Raw genomic sequence first — 23,069 nt, 5'->3', positions numbered from 1 at the left:
AACCAGCATTTATTAATTGGTTAAATAAATTTGGTTTATTTTGGCATTAAACAGAAGATAAAACCCTCAATAAAAACTAAAACACTGTCAACATATACATCCTTATACCGGTATGTCTCCTATAGAACATCATCATCACCAATTCCTTCTTCCATCTCTTGGTGGTGGGGGAGGAAGTAAAGAAAAATAGCTTACACTTACCCCAAACTCCTTTTTCTAAATAGCTACATATGTAAGTGTTTGCTATAGGAGAGACAGCTTCTCTCTTTAAAAAAAAAAATATGCTGCTTCTTTTCCACAATCGTCTAATCAAGAACAGCTCAAAGCTCTCTCCCTCCCCACATCTTAGCCCTAACCCCCCCCAAAAAACACAGAAACTCTTAAAGAATTGAGAAACAGATTAACATAGAAATGTGATAAAGAAAGATCATTTTTAAAGAGATAATGCAATCCAAGAAATGACCACATTAAGCAGATTTAGGAGAAACTAGGAAATAAAGAATCATGAGACACTGCCAGACACTAGGTTATTGAAGTTGCTTGGTCAACTATTCAGTACAGGAATGTACCAACTTAATATTTTTAATAGTGAAAAGCAGCCAGATCTTCACTGACACAGGGAACTCTGAACTAATCCTTCCAAGAGTCCCCTTTCTACATAACCACGTCGACCCAACATTTCCTGCAACTCCCACCTTGCAGCCTGTATCCATCTGAATAACTCCTGCAACTTCTACATTAAATAGAAAGAAAGTGTGTCTTTGTGCAGGCAAAATATAAAAGCATCAGTATAATGGAAAAAAAAATCAAAACCCCGCTTCATATGCAATTTTTAGTTTCAAAAAAAAAAAAAAAAAAAAAAGACAAAACAAGAAAACCCCAAAACAGAGATGCCCTGAGCCCAAAACATGGGCCTGCTCACAACCTGGGGTTGTTCACATTTGCTAGCTGCTTCAAAAGACAACGCAAATTTCTGTTTTAGTTTTTAAGCATTGCTCCAAAGGGTTGTCTTGCACTAACAACCTTCGGTAAACTGAATGACACAATATGACCATAGCAGGGAGGAAAAAAAGAAACAGCACCAGATACAGGAGAAATGTATTCCAACTCCCTCGGCTTATACAGAATATTCGATCCTCCTATTCAAGAATTTCTTTTGCTGTTTAGCCATGTCATGAGAATGATCTGGTATTTGTGCAGTCAATGAATCCCTCCCACTTTCTCAGTCAATTTAGTGATAAAAATAAAATTTCTCTCTGCATGTTTCAGGGTACAGAAAGGAACTGCAGAAGTAGATTTCTTCCTGCACTCTGCTACACCATCTGTTGCTATGTAGAGAAAGTCACAAATGCAAATCTAAAATAACTTCACAGGAAGTTACAGTGTGTAAGAACAGGGTAAGTTACTATACAGCACTAAATATTGAGTGTCATTTCACATAACACCCACAGGAAACTTTTCCAAATCAATACACTATGTTCTTTCTCTTTCATGTAAATAAAATAAAATATTTAACCAAAAGGTCATAAATTGTCCTGTAACATACATCTTTACAAATCTATTTTATCACTGGGAAGCAAAAGAAAAGTGATCTTTGTGTTTTATCAAGCAAACACCCCTGAGTAAAGGGGCTGATATCCGCTGTCTTCTCTCTTGCAAGTAAGCACACAGATGCTCAGCATGCCGAAGAACTGAAAAAGAGAGAGCACAAGAGAGATTTAGTTTTGCTACATCTTTCTGTTTCATTCCTCAGATCCAGTAACTAAATGCTAATTAGACTTTTATCATCATAACAAGGACATGCCTTTCATATTAAAAAATACTTCGAAAACGAAGTGATTTTTTTGTCTGTCACATTTGAATACTAGTTCCAACTCATTTCTTTCTTCCCTAGATTCTCCCATTAATTTACACATCCACATTAATTTCTAGGTATCTTACTGTGGGAATAATTTCAGTAAAAGTATGGGACTATTCTGGACTTACAATGTAATTCTATAAAATATTTACGCATATAAGATAGCTATATAAAAGATAGTGCAGAATACGCTATGGTAATCATAGAAGATAATCGCATGAGAAATTGTGGTGGAAGGATTCATCACAGACAAATAATAAAAAGGAAATGTAATGGGAGTATAAAATTGATCATTTTACAGAGGGAGGGAAGTGCTGGAAACTTCTGAGTAATTTAAAACTCAGAGTATGAGATATAATGCAGTAAAAACAATCACCTCTCTCCTCGGGCCAGAACTAAGAAAAGGAAATTTCAGTCAAGTCAAGCCTCCATCCTGAAATGACATCTGAACAGACAGACTTTTGCTTCTTCATTGAGTTCAGCAATGGGATGTGAAACAGCAAGTGTTCTACGCTGGCTCAATTGACCAATATCCTTTCACCAAAAACAGATACTCAAAGGAGAAACTTTTTGCTCTTATTAAATGTTCACCTCTATCAACAAGGAAGAGGTTATAAAACTCGGCAAAAAGGTACAATTAACAATGACAAACCACCGAGCTAAAATGTGTGGGTCGCATCTTCATAAAGCTGCGTACGCATTTCTTGGGTGTGCCAGTTACTAGAAGTTTTACATCAGGACTTCTAAAATCTGTTTTTCACCCACAAGACAACTTGTTTTGATTTCCCACTTCTTTTCATTTATTTCATATCTTGCAATTCTATAGATAAACTAGCTGTTTTCATTCCTGGTCAGATTTGTTGTCCATTTTGATTCCAGGTCTCCAAGTGTAGGACTATGCTATCACAAGCATAGGCTTGTGTCCAAGGACAAACTTTGCAGAGCAATTTTTAAAATCCCAGTTAAGTATGGGCAAGCTTGTTACTGTTTTAATAAAGAATTTTAGACCTGGGCCTTCAAGCACACCTAGCTGGTCGTACTTCCTACCAAACAACCAAGACACCTCTACTTACTTCCCACTCTGAATCCACTACTATTTTTTTGGATCCCTCTCCTTCTCATCATGCAGACAAAAATAAGAAAACTGGACGAAAACAAGGAAGGAATAGAGGATGGGGTCCACTTCACAGCCAGAGAAAGGATGTGGTGGAAGAAAAAGTCAGAGGACATCAAAGAGAAAGCAGTATTATTTTCCATGAGGGAAGAAACAGAAACATTTAGTAGCACCTTTACGATGGCAAATCCCAGGATGACAAGCATAGCATAGCTGAGCACACTCTGCAGCCCAGACTCCAGCTCCTCCGCACAGCCCTGCCAAGAAAGAAAGAAGTGAAAACAACCCAAAAGATAATTCAGCTGGACAGCTTGTCTTTTTTTCTTGAAAAAAACAAAATAGAAAAAGCAGTTTCTGAAAGGAAGCAGGACCTTGCAGAGCCTGTCTAACCAACCACTGCAGACTTGGAGGCTTCCACTCTTGCTTTCCAGACTTGACGGCTCGTCACTCTCCCCTTGCTTGGGGAGATGCGCTGACGAGCTGTGACTCACTAACATTTGCCGCTTCCAGGAATCTCCTCTGGCTCAGGTTGCTTATTGCACAAAGAAGTACCCAAAGCTCAGCGCCATGAAGACCAGCAGTGATCTCGATAAAAGGAAATTTATGGGCTTGTGCCCCAAACTGGAGAATCTGGTATGTAATTTTCCAGATTAAGCGCGGTCAGTCCTAAGTCAGGATCTTCCTTTACTCCAGAACCGTCTGAACGACGACTCACCCACGCGTAGCGCTCTGGCCTAGTCGCGTTGCTGCTGTAGCAGCTCCGAAGGGACGACTGTCATCAACAGGCAGAAGAGGCCAAACATACAGACAGATGCCTGTGAAGACACCTGGTGCTCTCCTTTGGTTGTCTAAGTGCTTTTATAGGATTATGCAAGAAGGAAACATCTAGTGGAAAACACATGGGGAGAAGAGACTTTGGGATTCAAACTGCTGGGAAGAATTGGAAGAAATCATCTCTAAATCCTGCCTAAAATGCTTTCCTCATTGGCTCTGGCTGGTTCAGAGGATGGTCATGGACCGCTGTAACATGGAAACGAGGAACCGTGCCTTTCACCCTCACCTGTGCGTTGAGCTCCTGCGGCTGGTCCAGACTGCCCGTGCAGTTGCTCAGACCTTGTCTGCAGCAGCTCAGGGGGACGCTGTTGTTACCCGTGGAGTTAAACCACTGCGTGGTCGTCCAGTCGCTGTAGTTCTTTACCCCACAGCAGTGAAGCTGCCAGACACAAAATGGTTACACGGATGTGTGAATACACAAGAACAGGAGCGCTAGTGTGGAATTAAACCTCTCTCAGGCACGCTGTGCTTGGGCTGCCTGCAACAGGCAGGGGCGAGGGTTGGTAACCTGTCCATGGAGTCTCATCTTTCATTTTTTCTTCCTAAATTAGGAGGTGCCTAAGGTACCACGGGGCTGACGGCTGTGCTCTGTAAAACAGGAGGCGGATTCAGGCCTCCGCTCCCACTGGACTGGGAAGTTGGGGCATTCGGGCCACCACGGGAGTGGGCCAGAGCAGCGTGGCCTTCTCTGCTGTACAGGCTAGGGAGAAAGAGAGGGGAGGGAAGCGGTTTCAGCAGTTCTCAGCTGCTGCAGGAGAACTGCCAGGGGAAACAGAGGCAGCAAGTCAACATTATCGTTTGTTAGCAGCGCTATCTGCATGGCTATCACCATGAAGGAGACTGATTTAAAAGAAGCAGCAGTACGCTTCAGGGAAACAGCAGTAGATATTACAGATCAACTTCCCTTCCGACATGATTATCACCTTGTCAGTTTATTCACTGTGAAAGACAGTATTTAAGTGAAAGGTTGCAGGATACACCTTTCTGTTGTCTTTCTGTTTTATGGTACAGGATTCTCAGCAGCAGTTATTCATATGCACTCATTTGTCTGATCCCAAGGCCACTTGTGTCAACAAGGTCATTAATTTACATGAACTTCATCTCAGGACCCTGAAGGCCAAGCCTGCACCCCAACTGACATGGAGAATCAGACGCTAAATGCTGCTGCAGAGCAGAGGTCTAGGATGCCGCCATACTGACCCTCTTTCCCTCCCTTCCCAGCCCAAATTCCTTGCTTAATGGCCAACTGATTGATTTCTAAATAATTCTCCGCTGAGCTTGAAGACTTTCTTACCTGTTCTTGCAAGTAATCCACAACAGTAGACTCTGGATTTTTCCCATCATACTTTTGGAAGACTGAACGCATTGTGCCCTGCACGTCAGTTTTTACCTATTTTGAGAGAAAAATATCCATTTTGTGTTAACACAAGGGCTCAGAATATTATCTAAAGGAAACTGCAGAAGATTTCTATCTACAAAGTCAAAAAAAAAAATCAAAGTTTTAGATAAAATCTGGGTAGCTTTTAATCAGAATAATTTCCTGGATACAAGCTGATCTCCCTTGACTTAAGAGCCCTCTTTTGTGAGCATCAACAGCTGTTTAATCCAACTTAGAGTTAGTTGTCATGCCTGCCAGATACTTAATGTATTCCTCATGTTCCTGACAAGGGTCAGTTCATATACCCAGTGGTGACATCCCTGTTCTGCATCCCCACAATAACCACTTGCCCTGCAGATTTCAGAACAGAGGATGAAGGGCAAGAAAGCTGGATGTACTGGAGAGCTATTCTTTTCCTTCTGTGTTAGCACAGAGATGCTAATTCTTACCTTTTCCCTGTAAACAAACCCCAGGACAAAAGCTGATACTTCTGCAATAAAGATAACCAGGATAATGGCCAAGAACTGAAATCCAAAGAGAGAGACCGTAAGGATACACAGCATGTGAATATAATTGTACAATTCCCACCACATGGATTGATAATGTTGAGTAAGTTATCATTATCCACTGTTGCCTCGCCAATTAAAACAGTCTCCAGAAAGTAATTAGAAAAAGGAGATTATCATGCATAGCCATGGCGATAACTGGAGTTCCCCAGATCTTGGACTCCCGAGACAACGGATACCTGGATCATTCCCCAGAGATGGGGAATCCAGGCTGTTCTGCAGGCAGCACCACACTGTTCATCAAAAATTATAAGTGGCTGAGGGTATTAGTCTGCACAAGGCAGTGAAACTCTGATAATTTAGCCTGCACCTCACCCACCATCAATCAGTGCCTCACGGCAGTACGTAGCTCCCATGAAGGAGCGGTGCTTCAGCAATATTTCCAAGTAGCATCTTCACTTGCAGCTCTGCGCACACAACTCGCACCCCAGGCAACAGGCTGCAGAAGAGGACAGGCAAGAACGTGCGGTACTCACCAGCCCCAGCCCAACCCGTGACTCCCGGAGGGTGGCACAGCAGCCGATCAGCCCGATGATGAACATGACTACGGCAACGCAAATAATGATCACCGCTGGCAACAGAGCGTACTTGTCTTGCAGGAAGTTGTCATAACTCTTGTAGGTGTTAATGACATAGCCCCCAACATAGCTAAGACCAGCTGCTGCTGCCTGAAATGCAAGAAAGTTATTTGCAGTTATTTGTTGTCTTCTCAGAAAAATTAATCTGAGCTTTTTTGTAATAGCATAAAGTAATGACTACAGATGCAAAGGTCTAGGTGTGCATTTGAAAATAGCTTCCCATCCGAACTTTAACACAGAGAGGACAAAATCCACTTATAGTGAATCATTCCTCTACTAATGAAATGCCGTTTCAGCCGAGCTGATTCAGGGGCGCCTCTCAGAGGGCCAAGCTCACACTTTCTACCCAGGATCACCTACATCCTACCTAACACTGCATTTGGAGGAATTAATTTCTAAGATGATCACCACAGGGTTGTGGTTTTGCTTTGTTTTGTTCTTTTGAGAAAACCTTATCCTTTAAACTTTCTCAACAGCGTTACTCTTGAACACGTGGAACCTCTGAAAGCCAGGGTGGGATTTAAGCACAAGAGAGGGATTGTTCATTGCTAACCAAGATGACTGGTTTTTGTCTATTCTTGCTCTACTATTTACTCCAGAAGAGGCTGCTTAGACTTTCTTCAGAAAAGGGAGGAGGGGACCAAAAAAGCTGTCATGCAATCAGGTTTTCAAATGTCTCAATAAACCCTTCTTGGGAGCAATTCCCTCTGCAAAATTGGCAGCAGATAAAAGTGATAAGAAACATTCGGTTCAGCTGTGTTTGAAGGCCACCATCAGCCACTAAGACATGCACAACTGTCCCAATCCCAGCAAAACCCAACACTTGCTCATCCTGAAGGAAACAGGTTGCTGCTTCCTCTAAAATCAAACTCCTTGAGAAGGATGTTTTGCCGGTTGAAGTCAACGTAAGAGAACGGTGGATTGGTGACTGATGCCCAATGAGCAGCCATGGAGACTGAAGGCTTTTATCCACAAAACTGGCTACAGCCTTGGAAATGACACCAAAAGGCTCAGCAATGCCCAACCAAAGCCTCGACGGTAGCATTAAAAAACTCCTGAGAGTTGCAGTCAATCCAGCCCCGTGACCCATCAGCCCAAGACTGGGCCTGTGAAAATGGGGGCACTGGCTGTACCCACCTGCTGCAAACTTGAGAGAAAACAGCCTGTTGTCAACAGGCTGCAGCAGGATTTCATCATGCAACCTACGAGCAGTTCCTTACTTCGCTCAGCACTGTACGTTTTAATTAAAGCAAACACTGCCCATACCTAAAAATTACTGGGATGAGATGCGCCAAGTGATGCAACCAGGATCGAGCTAACCCTTAAAGTCATTTATCACGTCTCATGTTAGGATCCTGCTCTATATTTATTTCGGTATTCTTCATCTGAAAGAAAAAGCTATCATCTTCGACTTGCTGCACTAAAAGATATATTTTATTTGAAACAGGTGTTAAGACTAAAAAAGTTAGTCTACAAAGTTCATCCAAGCAAAATCTTTTCTCCAAAGAAGGAAGAAAAAGCATATTCCTGATAGTTTTAGCCAAGTTTGTTTCACGTTTTCATTTTTTGAACAGCAGAGAAACTTGGAGATTCAGAAAGGCCCATGGGGAAACGGTGCGTCCCAGTGTCTTCACCAGCAGAACCAGGAGCACCTTCTTGCAGCAAAGGCAAAGCAGTGGGGCCTTCTGTGCCCTTTCTCCAGGCGATCTCTCTCCAGAAGGCTCTGGTGCTTCGCAGGGAAAAATAAAGCAGCTTCCTGCAGAAAATTTGCTGCCTCTAGCTCGCAACTTTTTGTTTACTCCTGCATACTTTTTAGTGCAGCGTTAATACCCAGAACCTAACGAACATGGCATTTATTAATTCTGAATCGGGTAACAGTCAGCTGGGCCGCAAGATTCATGACTGCAGGTGCAGTGGGTTTTCTTTCCCGCAGAAGTGCTCCGCTCAGTTGGGCCCAGCGCGAGCTCAGGGAACGGCTCAGAATTTGGCCCCTGCTCCCAAATATCCAAGCAGCCACAGCAGGAGCAGAGTTAAGAGTCCTCTGGATTGACTTAACTTCTTCCTAGTTAACACTGTGCTTGGCTAAGACCGTAACATGAATAACGCTGTGGTTACTCTCATACTAGTCCTGCCTTGACTCTAATACCTGACTGCACGTGTCGCTGGGTTTTGAAGCCTTCCTAATAAACAAGGTATGGCTGGAAAGTAATGATATTCTGGCCTCTCCGGTTTTGGGGAAAGTTCAAGTAGGTGAGTGATGGTTCCTCAGCATGTGCCAAGAAATAATCTTCCACCAAGAATACAGAGACAACATGGTGATGCTCCCAGCTACAGCGCTCATATCCCAGCCCGAAGGCGTCACCTCCAGTCTTTGGTCCCTTTGCTGCTGCCATCACTGCAAACCTAACGCAGAGCTGAGTTATGGCTTTAAAAGTTTCAAGCTGGATCAAGTTCTCTGAGGTATTTGCCCCAATACACAAAGGTGGAGCCGGCTGCCGGCCGCACGAAGCCTCCTGTACGTGCATTACTACATGCACGTGCGCTTCCAAGCCAAACGCTTGCATCTAGTCACAGCTACTAATAAGCAGATTTTTCTTGAGGACTTCAGCAGACTTTGGTCGGTGCAGCTGAGCGTTCGGGTTAGGATGTCACCGACTGCTGAGTGCCCATTGCTCCTGCTGAGGGAAAAACGGAAGGGCTGCAAGACCCTCAGAAAGGCTCGCGATGGAGAAAGGCAAAGCTCAGGGGAACGGAGCCGTGGTGACTTTAGCTAGTGCGGGAGAGGCAGGACAGACTGCAAAGCCAGGGTACAAAAAGCACGAACCGTATTTCTGGCAGACACATGAGTCGGCTACGTTCAGAAGCAGCGTCACGTCAAAATGGGCAAAATAAAACAGCCGTGTGACTTAGTTAACGTGCAAAAGTTAATGTGCAAAGTGCAAAGTTAATCTAGTTAGTGTGTCATATTCAGCGAGTTTAAAGCCCTAATGTTTTGTGTCACTCTAGGTCCAGAGCCTTTGCAAGTAGTTCTGTACTTCTGTGGCACAAGGCAGGACCACAAATCCCAAACCCTCTGCTGTGTCATTTAGTCTTATAAGATAGAGACACAGGTGGAGACACACAAAAATCTCCCAGTACTTCCACGGGGTTTCTGCAAGTGATTTAGGTAACAGGTGGGTTCTTTGCTTCTCTACTGTACTTGACGTCCTCTGTTTTCTACCCATTTTTAATGTGCTCAACTCCAAACGCAGAGAAAGCATGCACAGGAGATGCTGAAGACAGATAAACCCTGAGTCCTAGACAATAAGCAAAGCTGTGTTGCTAGTTAAGGGCTACCACAGATTTAAAAAACATTGTGAAGCCAATTCACGGAAGTCCTACAGAGCCAGAACTAGCAAAGCTCACGACAGGAGCTTTGGTCTAGCACTGAGTTCACAGGAGATTCTTCTCCAAATTTTATCAATGCCTCTTGCAAATATGGACAGGCAATTGCACAAGTTTTATTGCAACATTCAGGGCTACCTGCACCCTGGTCAGGCTGGAAATGCTGCCAGCAAGTGGGCTGTTGCCAGAATTTCAGAACTTCTGCTTCCAAGCAGAAAAAGGAAGCATAACAATGTGAAAATAAAAGATACTGGGTAAAGATCTGGCCTAAGGGAAGTTTGGATTTTTCTCCACAAACTTAGGTACCCCCAGGACTTCACCCACGTTTTTGAACTCAAAGCAAAGATTTTGAAGTCTAAACAGAAGGATCACTTTGGAAGCGGAACATGTTTCAGGGAGATACCTGTTCTTGTTTTATTTTTGCAGGTAAGTCCCAGCGGCAAACTAAAAGCCGAGGAGAAAACCATTTCAGAACGTCATCTCCAAGCTTGCCGCCTGAAGCTTGTCCCACACTGAAGGAAAGCTCGAAATCTGGTGGAGGGATTTTCTCTAACATTGCAAAACCTGCCAGCCCATCCCTAAAGCTGAAACAAAACTTCTCCAGAGGAGAAATATGAGAAGACATGTCTCTCTGAGTCAGGAATAGAAAGCGTAAAGGAGACCTGACTTAACAGGTTTCTGTTTAATCTCAAAAAATCTTTCACAGATATAAAGGCTGGTTTAAATAATGAGGAGATCAAATCATTCATTCCTCATTACGAACTCCTCAACGCCTCTTAAATAATCCGTAAGCTTGCCACGATTATTAAAGAAATTAATGGTAGAAGGTGTTACTAATCTTTAGGTTTTTTTAGTCCGCTGCTTGCAAGTTCTCCGATGCACCAAACCGAAGCGCAGAATCGCAGCAAGAATCGAGCACAATATCCTGACGTTACCCCCTTCCGCCCCAAACATCCCCTGGTTGAGTCACCGGCGCTCCACGAGGAGCTTGCGTTTCTTCACAGCACGGATTCCCTTAAGACAAGCCGAAGCGATGAGGCAATGGAATGGAAATTTTGTCAGAAAGCCCCTTTTCACAGCTGAGCAGCAAAGCTGCGATCACCTCCGCTCTCTCGCCCACGAGCGCTTGGAGGGCTTGAGGCCCCGACGCCAGAAATACTTGTTTTTCATATGCCTCTTTTAGAGAGCAGAGCTCTTCAATGATGTGAGTGTGAACAGTGAACGCCTTGCTGGGGTGAGCTAAGAGAAAGCCAAGCGATAACACCCAAGTCTTCCCGAGCAGATTTCTGGCCGGGCTGGGCACGGTTGCCCAGCGAGCCCACACCGCCCATGCACAGAGGTGATGCTCCTCCGCAGCGACACACATAACCAGCTTCAAAGCAATGATTTGGTAGTGTATTTATTTTTAAAAGGTGCAGCAAGAGTTTTGCATAAAGTCCTACTGCCCTCCTACGCACTGCCAGAAGGGGAGTTTGCTGGTGACCGGGACTTTCTGCCCTTCCAGAGAGCAAAACAGATACCTATGGCCAGGCAGATACCTCACCCTCCACCTCCTCCGTGCCCTCGCTGTCGTACACACCCTTAAACTCCCCCCATATAAATCCTCCGAAAAGAAACAGAAAACAATAAAAAAAGGAATATTTGCATCTCTATTGCCACTCTTCCGTAACTCGGCTTCGTGCAGGGCAGCCCGCGACCCAGCTCATCCCCTGAACGCAGCGGGAGGCTCCCAGGGCACCGGGCGGGCATCCCTGCCGCAGGAGCACGTCCCCGTCTGCCGCGGCTCCCGGCCCTCCACGGCGCAATTTTAAAATGAGTAATTAAAAAAAAAAAACACTAAACAGGCTTTTTATGTTCCCCCAGACTTTCAAGAAGCACCAAACCTGCGGGCCGCGGCCGAGCCATCCCGAACCGTCAGCAGCTCCCGGAGAGATTTACCGCTGCTCTTCCGCCAGGTTAGCCATCACGCCCAAACCTTTGGACCACCGCCCCTTCGTGTAAAGCACACTGATGGGCCATCACCGATAAAATTGAACCCAGCCCAGTGGTGCAGAGCCACGAGAGGCTCTTCAAAGCACACGAAACAACCAGCCACGCTGCACAACGAAGGGGCATGCTCGAGCTTGCCTTCGAAACACGCCGCTGCGTAGCTCGGCTGGTACACGAGGAAGCACTTGCTTTTCCTTTTTTGTCCTCAAATAAAAACACTGAGCAGCAGCAGCAGGTGATGAAAAGCCACGGCTCTCTTTCGGGAAAAAGGCAAAACAAAATGAAAAGCAACATTGACTTGTGGTTTTTCACATGCTGCCAAGCCTCGCGCTCAAGGGGGGGTTTTGGTTTTAATGGTTTTGTTTCAAAGTTGCACTAAATAACTTTCTCCTTGGAGTTCTCCAGGTTTGTCTTGCTGGCTGTTGCTCCCTAAGCTTAACTCGTTTTTGTCCCCTCCTAAAAACCAGCCCGTATCACCCGAAGGGCAGTGCCGGAGACGCTGCCCACCGGGAACGGCTTTGCAGAGCACGGCTAGAAACCCTGCCGAGATTCCCTGAGCCTTCCTGGCGATGCGCCGGGCGCCTTGGCCTTAGCACGTTGCTCTCTCCAAAATCCCAGCACGTCAGGAGGCTGTTTTTATCCTTGGAAGGTGACAAAACACAGGAGCCCTTAGGCTGCCTCTCCCGTCAGTGCAAGCCGGCTGCAGGGTCCCCGGGAGGCATCGGTGCCCTCGACGCATCCGGCAACGGCAGCAGGGAAAGCGCTGCAGCTCCCTCCTCTCTCATTCCCAGCTCTTTTTCCCCTGCAGATAAAGACACGGACCGCGGAGCCGGCGGCGGCTGCGAGCGTCGCTTGGGCCGGGCACGGCGGGTTTATCAGCCACTGACCAGCCCGTTTTGATCTGAACCACCAGCCGGGACACGAAACACCCTCCAGCTCAGTGTTTAGCTTCAGAGGCGCCCTGTTTCCTTACTCAGCCGCTCTGGCTCAGCCACGGGATCCGGTGACCTTTAGCTCACTAGCTGCAAACCTAAGAGCAAAGCTGTTCACCTAAAACACAGCGAAGCTGATCCTCACGCTGGGGGAAACGTCTCGCGGCTGGCGAGCGGGCCGGTATCTCGCTGCTCTGTGGGGAAACGTTGCTTTGCAGCGGATGCAGCCGAAGCAGCGGTGCCTGCGGTGCCTCTGCCGCGGGGCCGCGAGAGAAGGAACGGCAGGAAAGCCCGGACGGAGGGGAGCAGGATGGAGGGAAGGTGAGGAACCGGTCACGGGTCTCCTGACTCCCTGACCTGCAATGACTCTTCGGAGAATACTTCCTTCCTTAAAAATAAATGTGTCTCTATTAGCAACAACCTCCAGTATGGCCTTTGCCATTCGCTATGGTTTTAATCCCATCTGGAATTAAAAATTCTCCTTATCTGAGAATTTTTTATTTTTATTTAAGTATCCCTCTGGTTTGCCACCGACTGAGTCTTCAGGGCCAGCCAAACCGCCTGTCAGTGGTGAGAGTGATTTCAAACCATCGATGAATGCAGGAACTGACACATTTATCCCTCCCAGTTATTAAAAATAATTAGAGAGTGACACCACATCAATACTGTGATCGCTTGACCTTCCAGCATGCCGCCAGAGACCACTCAGCAAACCACCAAGAGGCTGAAAACAAGCGGATTTTAGTCTCGGATGCACCAAGAAAGGATAGATTAAGCACAAACAGAGCTGACAAATATTCCAGGACTTCCAGACCAGTGCAAGTATCTCCTCAAAGCAGAGAGGAGACTAGGACCCCAAAACGCACTTGACCTGTGCTCCTTGGAAAGTCATGGGCCACAGATCCAAAGATATGGGGAAATACCACCCGATGTAGGGGGCCTGGAGGGGTGGAGAAGGGAGATGGGGTAGCTGGCCACGGAGAGCTTTGCAGCCCTGGGCTATGAGCAACGACCAGAGAGGCAAGGCAAAGCCACCTCTCCGCTCTCCAACGAAGGGATGACTCCAGCAAACATCTGGAGTCATATTTTGGCCCAAAATTGTAGTCCACAGCTTTTGTTTTGTTTGCAGAACCCAGCTTGGTTTTGTGAAGAGTCAACAAAGCTACAGAACTGGCAGATCAAGAAACCCCGTGTTTGTCACTAAAGCACGTAGGCGCTGGCAGTCACCGAGCCGTGACTATCCGCACGGGAAAGCTGGCCCCTCGGAGCACTAACGTTGCGTGTTTTTCTACTACAGGCAAAGGTAATCGGACCTCACAGCGCAGTAGGAAGTTGTGCAGGAAAAAGAAGGAGAAATAACCCAGTGAGCATTGCCTTAGCCTCTGCCCGGCTGCGGGAGCCCCTCACCGTCCTCTCCCGTCCTCTCTCCAAGTGGGATGGAAGAGGAGGAGGAGTGGGAGCAGGACAGACCAGGGCAGGAAGGCACATGCTGCCGGATTTGCTCCTCCGCTTGCACATCGCAGGATCCACCTTCTCTTCCCATCCCCTTTTCCTGAATCGGAAGCCGGCACCTGGCTCCAAATATGCATCTCCCACCTAATGCAGCCAGGAGGGAGGTGCACAGACTACGCTTTGTATCCTGGACTGGAAGAAAGCAGGCAGCACCTCCCGTTTAAACTCAGAGAAAGCCGAGGTAGCTTGCCGACACCAGATATCCGCCTTTTTGGTAGCTGCAGGTAAGCAAGACGAATTGCTGCTAATTGCGAGCGTGGAGAGCAACACGAGCAGGCCCTGCTGTGCAGGGAAATGAAAATACAGAAGTGCTCAGAAAACCCATCTTCTGGAGTCTGAGTGCTGCTCTGGCAAATTCTCCCTCTGTACAGCAAGGGAGGAGAAAAATAAACACCGTGACTCAAAGCCCTTGCCACTCCCCAGCAGCAGTGAGGTGATATTCCCGCAATTATCCCGACAGCATCACCTGCTCTGGCAGACAAACACGTCAGCTGGCCAAAAAAACTCTGGATAAAGCGGCCAGAGCAACGTGACTGCCCTCCATCCCGCCCGGGCAGCTCTGCCAGCCCCGCCACAGCGCACCATCGCCTGCTCCAGCCACTCGGAGCGGGAGCGAGGGACCAGCTGGGGAGAGCAAAGTCTGGCTTTATCGCTCGCAGGTCTCCCCCTGCCAGGGAATAACCCGCGGGAACAACCCTGGGCTGCTGCCCTGGACAAGGCGGCTTCTGCGGACGGTCAGCAGATCAAATTCTGCTCTCTCGAATCCAGATTACACCCAAGTCTCGGAGCAGGAAACCATCTGGTTTTTAAATTCCTCATTTCTTCCCTTGGGCAGGCCAGTGAATCCCAGCATTTCACTTCTCCCCTTCCAGCAGAGCCAGTGTCGTCACGTCCCGCCCAGGCAAGGCTCGCTCACGGCACCACTGCCAAGCGTAGTAAAGACACCGCAGTCCCACCAGACCCTTCCTCCTCCTCCTTTAGGCTGCCCAGGTTAAATCGGTGTCCTCAGTCTTTGTCTAGAATTGGCCAACACCCATCTACCAAAATAATTGCATACTTAAATCTAATTAGCAGGCGCTAAAAAATGAAGGGGGCAGAAGGAAGCAGATCCAGCACGCCTGGAAGCACAGCACTTGGTAACTCCGGTTAAAACTCCTTCGGTGGAGCCCTGCTCCCGGAGGTCCTGCGCTCCGGCCCTCACCTCTCCCTTCTCTGCAGCTCTGCCGCCGGTAAGGTGCTGAGCACCGCACAGCTCGGCAGGCAAGAGAGGAACTGCTTGTTCACCTCGCTTAGGAAGCCCTTATTTATTGCACACGTGTTTCTCTTTACTCCTGTACTCTGATAGCGATCTGAGATCCAAAAGAGGATTTATGGCTTTTTTATTTTATGGCATTGCTAAGCAATAACCTCTGTCAAAGCACCGTAACTGCACTAACTGCTGAACAGACAGAAGATGACTTATTTTCCATAATCATTTCCAAGCCGGGCAAGATTTGCAGCACGCGATGCCTATGCATGACTTACTGCTCAGAGAAAAACCCAAGTGCTCTTTGTAAATCTGGTGTTTTGATAAAGATCTAGAGCCTGGTAGAGGAGTGTAAGAGCCAGCTCCTTCCTCCCCGCCTCGCCGAAACCTGCACTCCAGCTTCGGCGGTTCTGCGGCAGGAATGCAGCTACCACACTACGCTAATGGTCGCCGGAGCATCGAAATGCCACGGGCCTTCAGGGCACGTTGCCTAGAAGAAAACCAAGGCCTGATCTGGGTCAGCCCAAATCCAGGGGTTACAAACATGCAGAATAATTACTGATTATCCATGGAGCTGGATGATCTAACGGCTCCAGTCGAGATGAGAGAGTTCCCCTACGACAGAAGAAAAGCTACCAGAAACATTTCTAGAAGGCCATAAAGCTGTTGTTTGGTTTAAAAAACAAAATAAAGCCAAGCACTAGCAATGATGTAAATTTGCGGTGCGCCTGACCCATGTAATTCCTGGCTGCAGCTCGTGGGATTGCCCCATACCCGCGCTGAGGTGCTCCAATGTTCCTCTCCAAGTATTTTGAATAACACCACGTGACAAATGTACGCTGTCAGCTCACATTACTTTGCATACAGAAAAAAATGCACCCCCTTGCGCCGTTTGGGCTATTGATATGAAAGTTATTTGGGAAACACATGGCAATAAATTGCAATAAACACCTACAAAGGAGGCACAGCACTAGAGCGGGGTGAGCCCCTCACTGCAACCACCGTCCAGTGGCAAGCCCATTTCCACAACACCGGACACAACACCCCCCACGAACATGGATTTAACCCAAGCTGTAGATTTTTTCCCTCAATTTCCTTTTTTTTTTTTCCTTCCACCTCCACTACGGAGCAGGACTGCCGAGCCCTGCTTGGTGGGACTCCCAGGCGAGCAGCAGAGCAGGTCTGTGCTCCTGCAGAGTCCTCGCCTTGGCTGCAGGGCTCTTGACCCTCACTCTCAAGCCTGTTGAAAGTGTTATGTTTAAAATGCTGCTTGAAAACCCTCGATGTGTTGCAAAGCACCCGTGAAAGCATGAAGGACCCTACTGATCCATGACATGAGGTTTAACCTCACCCCCTGCCCAAGATCTGCATGTTATCCCCCGGCTCGTGGTGGTGGTAGCACAGCAGCATCCTCGAATCCAAGGGGAAGAAAAACACCGTCAAACCGCAAATCTGTAAATCCCCTTTGGATCTCAGGGGAAGAAATACACTGTAAAACCCCAAATCCGTAAATCCCCTTTGAATCCAAGGAGAAGAAATACACTCAGCGCTGCAAATCCCAAAGCCTTGAAGTCAAAGGAGCATCCGTCACCCCTCTGGTGGCACTCGTCCAACTCAAGCTCCGGTCCCCAGCGAGCGCCAAAGCGAAAACGAAAGTTTTCATCACTTCACAGAAATAATTCTCCCTCGCTTCTGCCCCCCTCGAGCACCCCAGGACCCGCACGGCCCCGCGCCTCTGCCTGGGACACCCCAGCTGCTCGGCTCCCCCCATCCTCCAGCCCTCCTCCGGCCACCCGCTTGTCCCTTTCCACCTATTTACCAGCGGATTATGCAAACTTCCCCAAGCAGTGGAAAAAGTCCAAGGCTAATTTTAACAGAATAACGGTGACCGGGTGCCCACAGTCACAGTCACATGAGGGTGCCCTTCCACGAGCCTGCCCAAAGCCCGCTCCCCCGGCCCCACCGTGCTGAAAATAACCGTTTCTTGGGGAGTCCTGGGGGGGGTAAGATTAATTCTGGCATCTCTGGGTATCCGAGACCTGACGGCGTGGGAACACCAAGGAAAACAGGTCCTCTGCAGCAGCAGCACCCTGCACGCAGGCAGGTTTAACTCGAATTTGGAGTTCAAGTCTGAGCAACACCCTCAAAAGTAGCAGAGGATCAGACCAAAAAGTACATAACCCAAAAGCGACGTAACCCAAAAAGTGCATAACATGACGCACTTTCTGATTGCTTCTAAGTTATTACTGAGGAGTGATTTGGAAGGATGAAGACCCGCCTGCACCGCGCTGCGGGACGCCCCGCCGGCCCCCGCCCGCGGCCCCGCACGGTACCCAGAAGGCGATGCTCAGCAGCACCAGCACCGTCTTGGAGGTGATCACGCCGCAGTCCATGTCGCGGGTCGCGCCGGCTCTGCGGCGACCGGCCGGGCGGGCAAGGCGCTGGGTGCTGCCTGGGGCCGCCCCGCACCGCGCAGGATCCGCCCCGCGCCCGCCCTGCACCCGCGGACGCTGCCCCGGAGCGTAGCACCGCGTGGGAGCATGGAGCCTAACAGCAGAGCAAATCATTTCCTCCGCCTTTTTTTTTTTTTTTTTTTTTTTTTTGCATTTATTTCCCCGCTGGAAGCTCAGCCCTGTTTCGTGCAACGCTTCTGCTGCCGCTCGGAGATTCCCATCCCCAGCCGCCGTCCCGCACGGCTGCCGCGCGGCTGCGTGTCCCCCTCTGTCCGAGCAGCTTTTCTTTCGTTTGGATCAGAAGCCGTAACGTTTGGTAGGAAAATTATTATATCATGATGTAGTTCACAGGCTGAGACTCGGCGCACGACATGCAGCCTGAAAGCCACGAGAGTACTCTGGAAATTTGGCTCCTCTCCTTTCCGCCGCAGGAACTCCAAAGAGAGTCTAAAACTTCTGTGTGTCTTCAACTATCAATACATTAAAAATAAGAGTCTTTTCTAGTGTTTGCACCAAAAATTTCACTGATTTTGGCAGGTACCACAGAAGGTTATGTTTTTGAGCTGGAAATAAACTTTACTTCACTAAAACGTGTGACAATTAAATTGTGGAAGTGGGGACAAAGACGTAACTGTCAAAATGACACGGTTGCTGCCTTGCAGCGTCCCTCTGACAGCCCGTCGGGCTGCTTCGCTGTCCGGAGGTTTTTCCTCGTGTCCAGCTTGAATTTTCCTTGCTACACCATTTTTTCCAGATCTGATTCTCTCCCGTTGAGCCCCATCTTTCCTGAAAACCCTAAAAAGGGACAGTGTGATCCCCGGAGGTGGGACCCACGGCGCGGGCGTGCGTGGCTGCTTCTGCAGCGCCCCGGCGTTGCTGATTCATTTCCAGCTCATGATCGTTTCTTGCTCTACATGGGTTTCTGCAGAACCGCTTCCTAGCCTGCTCTCCTCCTCCGCGGTTTGGTGATTAATCCTGCTGGTGTGTGTGACCTCGTCCTCACTGCACCAAATCCTGGTTTTCAGACCTTTCCTCCAAATGCTCGGGGCTTTTGGAAACTCTTCCTACCCCTGGCTCTAGCTCTGGCCCTCCCCAGCCTCACGCACCCTCCGGATTTACCAAAGATACTCCTTATTCCGTCACCCAGGTTGGGAACGGGATCGCTGCCGCCAGCCCACGGAGACCCGTGCCCAAGCCCAGACGACGGGGAACCTCCCGGCCGGAGAACGAGCCCCGTCCCTGCTGGGTTGGCTGCTGCGGGGACAGCCGCAAAGTACAGCTTCCCACTTCTACACCCCGCCGCGGGTGTTTTCAGCGAGCCGTGTTTCCCAGCAAATTTTCAAGACGGTCACATGAGGCTGTGCTAAAAGCCTTGTCATATGACGTTTATTGATTCTTTCCCCACGAGGCCTGTTACCCACCACGGAAGGAAACGAGACTGAAGTGAAACCATTTGTCCGTGACGAATCTTTGTTAGCTGTTAATTCATTTCCCTATGTTCTTCTAGTTGCTTATGAATGATTTTCCAAGTACTTATTCCATGTTTTTTGTTGTTGTTCTTGAAGAACTAAAGTTAATTTAACTGGTTTGTAATTTCCAAGCCCTTTTTTTAAAAAAGGGACCTATACTGACCCCTTTTCAGTCTTCCAGCACATCCCCTATCTCCCCAATAGTCTCATTGCGAACAGCTCTGAGACCGCTGCAAGCAGTTTTGAAGTGTGCCAGGATAAAGCACACCAAAGAAAGTTCACGTAAGAACTGTGAATTTGTGTAATTGTGGGGTAACCTCTCCTTTCCTCATCCGATGCTTGAATTTAACCCTTGACCACCGCTTTGCGTGGTGTCGGCTGCCTGCATGCTGTCCCGATCCAGTATCGGGAGGGTTTCGTTACGATCCCAAGGACGAGATTAAGATGCTAAAGCCGGTCAAATATCGTACAACCTTTTGACTTTATTTTCCACGAAGTGGGGAGAAAAGGAAGAAGCTAGCTACCACCACTCCGCATCCGATGATGTTCTGCTGACTCCGTTCGAATTACAGCTCGAGCTGGGTGCCTCCGAAGAGGGACCCCCAGCAAAGAAATCCTGGGCTTGTTCGGGGTTATGGTTTGCTTGCACCTTACGTACCAAGAAATGTTTAAGGCAAAAGTTCACTCATCTGTCCGCCACGCATGCGACTGACGTTTTGGTGACTCGTGGTGCAAGGTCACGGCTGCAACGCAAGCAGCGCGGGTGGAAGACCAGCCATGTGAGGGGGACGCAAAAGCAGCTTTAGCATTGTATGATTTTATTTCTCAAGGCCATTTAAGAACTTCGATCTCTAAGATATTCGTGTAAAAATAATGGAAAGGAAAATTTACAGTCAGCAAAGACAGCTCTGTAGGTAAAACCACTGAAATTTTACGGAGATCACTGATTTAGCAAAAAGCGAAGACTGAAAAAGTCAAACGCAGAAGAGCCTGTCGAATTCTTTCAGTTCCTCCTTAACTACTCCAGCTGGCTTTACGGACTCGGCTCTTGGCCCACTTGTGAAAAAATAAAGTTTTCTCAGCAGCAATTACTCACATTTTCTCATTTTTACAATAGGGAAGTTATTCCTACGCCGAGTTTAATTAGCAAGCCAAGGACTCTGCGTACGGACAAACGCTGGCTTCCCGTCGAGCGCCAGGACCCGGTGCCCCACAACAGCTGCATTCGTCGGTGCATCCACGCGTAAGAGTTTGCTTTTTAAACCTTTACCACTTCACTATTCATAGAATTTGATTTCTTTCATACGTCTGTGCTGTCCTGAGCAGATACGATAGATAACATTGCTCAGATAAATCCAATAGCTGTTACTGCGGCGCGTTCAAGAGCGTCTCACACTCAGCTGTGGTCATTTGACAGTGATTTGCCGTGAGGGGAACGTGGACCAAAATACTAGTCTTATCCCACTCGCTGACACGGTGACCAAGGACAGATAGGTAGCAAAAAAGGGTAAAAAAGAGCGTTTATCTGATGGAGCCTTTCTCAGAAGCAGCCAGGGAAGGACTCCAACCTTTGCACCGCTGCATTTAAAGCACAACAACCAAGCGTGACCGGTGCACACAGCTGACACCACCATCCACGGCCAAATGCAGATCTGTCCCATCAGCTGCCCGGTTCCTTTACCCAGTCAGTAAGTTCACAGACCTCTTTTCAACCCCTAACATTTGAAGGCCAGCCAGCTCCTGGGCTGCAACTCACAGCTTCTCCTTAGCCCTCACAGGAAGCTCAGGATTATTAAACATTAAGAATTACTTTTCTCCAAATGACGTCCCGACGCTAGAAGCTTGAGCCCATGTGATTCCATGGGGGGAAGCACAGAGAGACACATGTTTCCAACAGAAACCAGTGCTTTCTTAAAAATAACCCAGAAGAATAATCAACACTAGTTACAGCTGCGTAATTAAACATTTCGGAACTCTTAGGCTGCCCACTTACTATCAACACAAATTGCTGGATTAATCACAAAGGTGAGAGATGAGAGCCGTGATATAGGTCTCTGGTTTGTCAGGGGAAATCGTGGACATTCCTGCCACGGCTGCGGCTGCATGGCCCTGTGTCAAGACGTGTGGTCTGGGCTGGCAAGTATTGATTGTAACCCCGAGTGAAAGAAAGGCTTCATTCTTCATCCGTGGCTGAAATTTGTAGGCTAGTAAAGTTCTGATCTCTGCTACTCATGTACTGCATGTCAACGGAGACATGTTTATGTGACACTCTCATATCTCTGTTTCTGACTCATTTTGAATGTTCAGTCAGTCATGTGGATCTGGTCAGACAGCAATTCCTCCAAAAAAATGAATGAAAGCACCCAGAAGACACAAGAAGGAGGAGTCATGATTTCCTTAAGTGTGTATTTCAAAGAGGACCTGAAGCCACTGGCATGGAGGATGAAAAGGGAGCATGACAGGAGGAATCTGGGATGGTTTGAAGTGGGATGGGTAAGGAAACCCCAAGGAAATTCAGAACTGGAGAAGAACTCTGAACTTCTCAGGGTCCCAGCCTGGGAATCCCAGAGCACATGCGAGATGGGAAGGACTTCTGATCCTGTAGAAGGAAGGGAACTGATGTGTTCAAGTGCTGGCCCATGCAGCCAACCGCAATACCACACAAAAGGAATAGAGACCCACTGTAGGGTACATTTTGTCTTTTATGAGGATGGGGATGACTTTGATTCATTCAAAATTCTTTAACTATTCTACTGGAGAGATTAGAAGTGAAAGGTTAGAAGTGAAAGGTTTCCTTTGTACAAAAAAAAAAAAAAAAAAAAAAAAAAAAAAAAAAAAGAGGAGTTGTTCATCCGTTGATATCAGTCAACCCCATTTACTTCCTGTAGGAGCAGAAAGGCCCTACTGTCCTTGGCTGGATTTTCCTTTCTAGCACAGAAAGGTGCCAGCTAAAGACAAGACCACAGATTTTGCTCTTAAAAAGAGGCTCTGTGTTCCAAGTTGCTTTAAATCATCACATGGTGCTGTCCTGTCCTCCACTCACTCCAGACTAAGCCTTCCCACCCCTTCCCTCATGCCTACGTTAGCATTCCTGCAGCTGAGCCAAGGCAGATCAAGACCACGGAGCCAAGTAATCCCATTATTAGGGTTTAGCTGCATGAGCTACATCTTTGTGCTGATCTGTCTGAGTGGCAAGAGAAAGGAGAGAGGTGATGCCATCCATTTTTGTAGCTGTCTGCACCTGAGTGGGTTTAAAGCGGTTTGAAAATCTTGACCCACAACTAAAGTTTTTTGATTTTGTGCAGCTGTTTATACCTGAGTGTAAAATGTGGCTTTTTCCCGGAAAGTTGTTTGGCTCTTCCTAAAAGAAAGGCATCAGGAAGCAGAATTCATGTTCAGTTCAGGAAGGCTTCAGTGCCTTTGACAGATTTTAATGCTTTCAGAAAGGGGTTGGATTGAGAGTTGCCAGAGGACATATGGAAAGGGTGAGAATGTCTCTCAGGATCTTCTTCTCACAGGACTTACCTACATTTTTTTGGCTGCATTTCTACTTCTTCTATAGGAATGTAGCTACTTTAAAAGTCCCCCCAGCATCCCCTGTTGGTAGGACTTGTATAAATGGTTATATTTTTACTACTTTGTTGGAACAAATCCCCAAAATAATGACTGTTCTGATTTGACAAGGCACACTGGCAGTGCCATCCAGATTTAAAACTGGGATGGTTCCTCGTGGAACTGAACCCCCCCCCCCCCAAA

The 23,069-nt window shown here is 47.5% G+C and overlaps 1 protein-coding gene across 1 annotated transcript; it reads right to left on the bottom strand.

Moving 5' to 3' along the window:
* Window positions 1-8: 8 nt before the first annotated feature.
* On the bottom strand, window positions 9-17,920 carry LOC135324695 (tetraspanin-36-like). Its single transcript, XM_064501463.1, has 7 exons — window positions 17,725-17,920; window positions 6,227-6,418; window positions 5,634-5,708; window positions 5,101-5,196; window positions 4,033-4,185; window positions 3,146-3,229; window positions 9-1,691 (listed from the first exon to the last, which is right to left on the bottom strand). The coding sequence occupies exons 1-7, from the start codon at window positions 17,782-17,784 to the stop codon at window positions 1,605-1,607; spliced, it is 747 nt and encodes a 248-aa protein (XP_064357533.1). The 5' UTR covers window positions 17,785-17,920; the 3' UTR covers window positions 9-1,604.
* Window positions 17,921-23,069: the final 5,149 nt, after the last annotated feature.

The sequence above is a fragment of the Dromaius novaehollandiae genome, chromosome Z (genome assembly GCF_036370855.1).
Source record: "Dromaius novaehollandiae isolate bDroNov1 chromosome Z, bDroNov1.hap1, whole genome shotgun sequence".
In the NCBI taxonomy this organism is placed as follows: Eukaryota; Metazoa; Chordata; class Aves; order Casuariiformes; family Dromaiidae; genus Dromaius; species Dromaius novaehollandiae.
This window is presented reverse-complemented; position numbering and strand designations above follow the sequence as displayed.

What these genes read in the sequence shown, in the direction of transcription:
- LOC135324695 (XM_064501463.1), bottom strand. Translation starts at nt 17,784, where the DNA reads ATGGACTGCGGCGTGATCACCTCCAAGACGGTGCTGGTGCTGCTGAGC. An exon ending in CGCAGGAGCTCAACGCACAG is followed by an intron (nt 3,230 to 4,032) that starts GTGAGGGTGAAA and finishes CTTTCTTGGCAG; the next exon opens with GGCTGTGCGGAGGAGCTGGA. An exon ending in TGGGATTTGCCATCGTAAAG is followed by an intron (nt 1,692 to 3,145) that starts GTGCTACTAAAT and finishes TCTCTTTTTCAG; the next exon opens with TTCTTCGGCATGCTGAGCAT.